The following is a 6125-nucleotide window of genomic DNA, read 5'->3' as shown; positions in this document are numbered from 1 at the left end:
CTTAAAAGGCAGGATATATGTTAATCAGTTCATACAAGACCAGAATTTCCTATAACAAACGCTCCTCCTTAAGAAGCGGCACCTGGCGGTTTGGAAAATTCGAAACTCCCCCAATGGTAGGAATAGGTTCTCCAAGGTTTGAACTCAAAACATCGTCACAAGGCTTTGATACCATTGTTAGAAATACCATTGTTAGAAAAAGGTTAACCTTTTATATAAGGCCAGAATTTCCTATAACAATATACTCAAGGATGGTCATGTGTAGTGATGAAACTTTTCGTTTAAACAGGAGTCGTGATTGAGGGTCTTGTTCGATTTTTCTCCTTTTCAGAATTTTTTTTAAGGATAAATTCATCGTGGAAACATAGAACATTTAAAGAATTTTGATGAATCGATCAATGAATTCACGGTTTTTGTTTAGATTTTTCATTGTTTGCAATGCAATCTTTATTTAGTTGTTCCTATGTATAAATAAAACAGCGTCTTTAATACGTATAAAAAAGTAGCCTGATTCTCAATTATCCAAGGTACCAAATTGCATAGTGTTAGAAACATGGTTCTAAGTTTTACAGTCAAGTCTCACCGAAGCTAACTGAAGCAGCTCTTGTATCACTACTAACTTGAGTCATGTTAATTTCATATATATCTTTTGTCAACGTTTTCTTGTTTCATGTACATCCTTCGTCAAACTTAAGTCGTTTTAGTGATTACACATCCAAAACTAATTTTGGTTGCATTTCCAAATATTACTTGTCAAAATAATTTTTCTAATGTTCGTTATCCAACACATGTTACTGCAAACTCGTGTTCAATTGGAATCGATTATGTAAAATCACGTTAATTTAAAATCAATTTTATAAACTCATCAAAATCACGCAACTTTGTGAGTATGTAATAAAGTTGTTCAAATGTTAGTCACATCTTTCATTGGCTTCCATGTCTAAGAATTGCTGAAAAATAGTTAACAAATTATTAATTTGTCTGCTTTTCATTTTTAGAGAAGAATATAAGCTGCTTTAGGTTTATATTACCTTCATGCTTATGAGAACATGCAAAGGGTTCATCACGTACTTCTTTAAACCAAAGGAAAGAATGCTATAAATCAGTCAGTAAAACCTAATCACCTATGTTACAGCTCAGGAAAAAAGAGCAGTTGCAAGCTTGTTGATATGTTTGATGTACAAGGAAAATTTGTTGTATATACACCAATGTTTATGTTGCAGAAGATGGTTAATATTCTCACCTTATATAGCTTTACTAAAGAAAACTATCAATAAAACAACTGTCCTACAAGTTTAACAATTCCCATTTGTACAATACTACTACAAAATGGAATTTCTTGCATGCCAAAGTGAATAGAGTTCAACATCAATTGGCTTCGAAATAGTTTATTACAGAATATTCTAACAGCAATTTTTTATTGAAAACTCACTAAAATTTTCCTATGTTATTGTGGATTAGCTTTTCTTCTTCTCACAGTCTTCCTCGCAGTTACAGTAACCTTGCTTTCACCTCCATTTTTCTGCACTTGCTCGTTGTCAACAGCAACTTTTGAAGAATTGACCCCTTCATTTTTCTGCACTTGCTCATTGTTAAGAGTAACTTTTGAAGAATTGACCTTGCCTTCACTTTCATCTTTCTGCACTTTCTCATTGTTAACAGCAACTTTAGAAGAGCTGATTCGGCTCTTTAAGCGCAATATCTCACCCTTGGCAGAAGCCAAATCCTCCTCCAATTTCTTCCCTTTTCTCTCTAAATTCTCTCTTTCATTGCCGAGTTTCATGATGAGGTTATGAGCATCTTCAATGTTTTCCTTGGCCTCTTTGCTTGCATTTCTTTGGTCTGCTAGGGAATTCATAAGCACCTCTTTCTCTTTTTCAAGGCTAGAAATAAGAGAGTTGGTTCTCTGTAGTTCACTAGAAAGGATCGTTGCATTTCGGTTCATTTCATCAAGTGATTTGACAGCCTCCTTCAAGTTCGTCTCAAGAGATTTTCGGGACTCCTTGTCTTCTGAGATTTGCTTCTCTAAAGTTTGTATATCTTTTTTCAAAGAATCAACTAACTGTTTTTCTTCCTTTAAATTCTCTGCTGTGGTCTCAGCCTTTTTGTATATCTCAATTAATTCTTTTTGTAGGCTATCACACTTTTCAAGAGCAATTGTTAAATCATGGGACTTACCTTGTAGCTCTGCTTCGGTTTTCTTCAAATGTTCCTTTGCAATTGTAACCTCACTTGCTAGCATCTCTGCCTCATGTTTTGCATTATCAAGACTTCTCTGTAGTGATCCTTTAACTTCAGTGAGCTCAGATGAAAGCTTAGACACCTCAACCACAAGGTCATTGCGCAGTTTGTTTGACTCACTTAAAAGGTTTTCCAATTCAGCAGACTCATTTCTTGATTTTTCAAGATTTCCCTGGGTGTCTTGAAGTTCATGCTTCAAATGATTCACTTTACCAGATTTATTCTCAAGAGCCTCCTTCAACAAATCTCTTTCCCGGGATAAATCAGCATTGATGAGCAGGTTTTGGCTTGATTCACGCAGGGCAAGTTCAAATTGATGCTTTAGCTGAAGAAGCTCCTCTTCTTTTTCACTTAAAACCCTAGAGTCCAAAGCAGCCTTTCTTTCAGTAGTGAGTTTTAGGTCATTGTATTCCTTCTCCATGACATCATATTTACTCCTAAAATCATCATTCTCATGAGTTAAGGAACTCAATCTTGAATTTAGTTCCATCACCAAGGAATCTTTAGCTTCTAGTTCATGTTGGCTTTTAAGTAGTTCATCTTTCAACCCTTGAATCTGCAATTGTACACTGGATAAGTCATCCTTGGTTTTCTCATAGGTAGAATTCAATCTCTTCAATTCCAACTCCTTTACTGCTAGAGATGAATTGAGATTCTTAACAACATCTTCTTTGTCTTTGAGGTCCTCACTGAGAAGATTGATTCTTTCCTGTAAAACTCCAATGAAATCTATCTTTTCTTTCAAATTGATTTCAAGATCTTTCTTATCTGTATCAATCTTTGAAAGCTCAGTCTCAAGTCTGTCAATTTGAAGTTTCAGGTCCTCAACCAAAATTCTCTCATTTTTAAGCTCCTTCCCCAAGTGGTTGATTGTACTGTTCGCAGAATTTAGTTGTTCCATCAATGCTTGCTTCTCTTCCTTTGCCTTTTCAAGTAGGTTGGCTTGTTCCTCCTGCTTATTCAGTAACTTCAGCTCATAGTCCTTCTTTAAGGAAACAATCAGTTCTTCCTTTTTCTTCAGTTTCCAGCTCATCTGTGCACATTGACCAGTATAAATAATGCTTAAATATTAACTAATAAATAATAAAATGACTTTAAAAAAAAAGTGGAATGCAGAAAAAAACTTATTTTCACTGATGCACACTGTTACACACTCATAGCAGTTACAACATTTTAAATAAAACAGTAATTACTTATAAAACTGTAAAACTGACTAATAATTACACATGACCCACAAACTGTTTGAATCACATTTTTAACAGAAGTGACCAGAATTTTTGTTTCCTCAGTAACAGAAGAATAATTCCTCATTTCCCTTTTTCGTCTTAGGAGTTTTTTAGGAAGAGAGACATCCCTCAAAGGCTAACACACATCTAAGAAACATAAGAGTGAAAATAAGCTTACTGTTTCTATTGTTGCATCAGCAGCAGCCTTTTCTTTCTGAGAAAGTGTATAGAGAGCACCCAGCACACCAGAAGAAAATATTCCAATTCCATTCAGGAGAGACAGAAAGGAATTTGATGGTGTTTCCACTTCAGGTGCTGTCTGTCCATAGAAGCTACAAAGTTTAGATCAACTAAACATCCAAGGCAAAACCATGATAGCTAAGGATAAATTTACTATTCAACATTGGTATCTGATCTTAACCACATACAAACCTCAGCTTCCTGGTTATCCTCTTGTGTCTTCACCTCATTTTCTTCAGCTGCAAGGAGAATGAATAATTACCCCCAAGTTACTTCAAAAAGAAGACTAATTAATCCACATAAAACCCATGGCAGAACAACACTTGAGGTCCTAAAGATACAATTTTCTTTGGAGGGATGGAGGGCAGACCTCATGAGATATCAGTATACAACAAATAGAGCAAGGGTATATTGTAAGCATAAGGGGGTCCAAAAAGGGGGAAATGGAGACCTTTTTGACATATGTATGAAACCCTAATGGTATATTGTAAGAGGCATAATGTAAAATAATCAATCATTCCTTTTAAATTAACAAATCAGTCTGGTGATATAGAACATGTCACAAGCAAAAAGCAGCAAATCAATAAGAACTTACTCAAGGAAGTTTCTAAGTATCCATTTCTTTTTCATCCTAGAGGAAAAGAATTGAAAAATTAAGATTTTATAATATCCTAGAACCAAAAAGAAAGAACATGCATTTTCACAACTTGAAACTTGAAAACAAATTCTAATTTCTTTTCAGAATATTATGAGGCAGAAAAGGAGAGAACATCCACCACAACACATCCTTCTCATTTCTTTCTCTTCTATCAGTATTCTAATCAATTGTATCACTTCTCCGGGAGTTAAAAATGATCACCAAAAACAAAGTCTGATTCGAACACTCAAAATCCATATTTCTTAAATTTAGAACACATCATATTGCATTCAACAAAAGAAGCTCCCATACTGGAATCTTGGATCCTAACTTGAATGCAAGTGAACTCTGAAGAAAGAATCCTCCAAAATAACTGTTACAAACATTTAGCATTCGTTGTTTTAAATTCTCTTCTAATAGAATAGATTAGAGGTAAACCCATTTCAGAAAATATTTGGATCATGCAATAAACCAATACAAGAACTCATCTTTCGGGATACTGCATGCTAATTCAGTGACCCATATGCAATTACACTATCATAATTTATAAATGCAAATTGAAGAAACTCACTTGGAGTTCCGGCCGGTGGTTCGAGAGCTGGGGCCCTCTTCAAACGGCGAAATGGAAGAAGGGCTATGCTCGTTAAAAGAATGGTTCTTTTGCTGCAGACTGGGTCTTGCTGGCCCAAGCAGGAGGATGTAGGAGCTCGCAACTTGGTCTTTGGTCTGTATCCAGATGAAGATGAAAAAGATGAAGATGAAGATGGGAATTTGCAGAGGGATGAGTGGAGCAAGCAGAAGGAGGTGCTTCCCATCTTGCTGTTGAGAGTTACTTGGTTCGTGGCTTTTCACTAACAGGGCGCCACATAGAAAAAGAGAAGAATGGTTTTGAACATGCGAATATCATTGGATGGTGATGACAAGCTTGCAGTTTTGTTGAGGATAATATATGGTTGGGAAAGAATAGACATTGTTAAATAAACTTAAATTTACAAAAGGATTAAAAATGTAATTTTTGATTGTTAGTTTGAGGAGATGGAGATATTTTTTAGTTGTTTAGTTTTTATATTTTTGTAGGTAACAGTTTTTATTCTATTTTAATTAATGGAAGGTAACGCAATAAATACTCTAGAAGGAAAAATATTTTATGCCTGAGATTAGTTTAACCCATGAGACATAAAATATTTTTTATATTGTTTTTTTCTCCTTTTTGTTATTTGGATGGAAAAGTATGAATTTTTTTTCTTTTTCCTTACTTTCTGTATAAATCATACAATTTTTTAAATGAATTTATTTATTGAACTTTAATCTTTAAATTGTAGCTTTTAGGACTAAGTTAACATAAAAAATTTATTCATAATACAAGTTATTATCAAGTTTTTTTTTTCCTGAATTCTCTAATTTAAAATTATTTTTTAAGAACTTTTGAATTATATGATGTGAAAGTCAAAAACGACTTCCCACTTCCCCAATCCAAAAACAATCTAAAAACCTTTTTTTTTTATAAAAAGAATAACTTTCAAATTTTACAATCTTTTTTTCTTTTTGGCCAAAAATAATATCCAAATTATACAACCCACAAGTTAAAAGAACTTTCAAAAGTCAAAGAATTTTGATATTACACAATCTAAAAATTAAGAATTTTCACATTACAAAATTCAAAATTTATAAATGACTTCCAAATTATACAATTTTGAAAAGAAATAATACAAAATTTTCATAAAACCTTTTTTTTATGTGAACCTTCTGGATTGTATAATCTAAAAATCAATTATTGATAA

The 6125-nt window shown here is 33.6% G+C and overlaps 1 protein-coding gene across 1 annotated transcript; it reads right to left on the bottom strand.

Annotated features, from left to right (window-relative positions):
• Window positions 1-1211: 1211 nt before the first annotated feature.
• On the bottom strand, window positions 1212-5275 carry MFP1 (MAR binding filament-like protein 1). The gene is made up of 4 exons (XM_047302623.2): window positions 4916-5275; window positions 3900-3946; window positions 3646-3786; window positions 1212-3274 (listed from the first exon to the last, which is right to left on the bottom strand). The coding sequence occupies exons 1-4, from the start codon at window positions 5157-5159 to the stop codon at window positions 1448-1450; spliced, it is 2259 nt and encodes a 752-aa protein (XP_047158579.1). The 5' UTR covers window positions 5160-5275; the 3' UTR covers window positions 1212-1447.
• Between the last annotated feature and the right edge of the window lie 850 nt (window positions 5276-6125).

This window comes from Vigna umbellata, chromosome 3 (assembly GCF_029865625.1).
Source record: "Vigna umbellata cultivar VRB3 chromosome 3, Vumbellata_1.0, whole genome shotgun sequence".
Lineage (NCBI taxonomy): Eukaryota > Viridiplantae > Streptophyta > Magnoliopsida > Fabales > Fabaceae > Vigna > Vigna umbellata.
The sequence above is the reverse complement of the archived record's forward strand: the minus strand, read 5'-3'. Positions and strand labels throughout refer to the sequence as shown.

Bases quoted from the DNA above. Each gene is read 5' to 3' on its own strand.
- MFP1 (XM_047302623.2), bottom strand. From the start codon at position 5,159: ATGGGAAGCACCTCCTTCTGCTTGCTCCACTCATCCCTCTGCAAATTC. The intron at 3,947-4,915 runs GTGAGTTTCTTC...TTCTCCTTGCAG, and splicing joins ACCACCGGCCGGAACTCCAA to CTGAAGAAAATGAGGTGAAG. The intron at 3,275-3,645 runs GTAAGCTTATTT...CAATGTGCACAG, and splicing joins CTGATGCAACAATAGAAACA to ATGAGCTGGAAACTGAAGAA.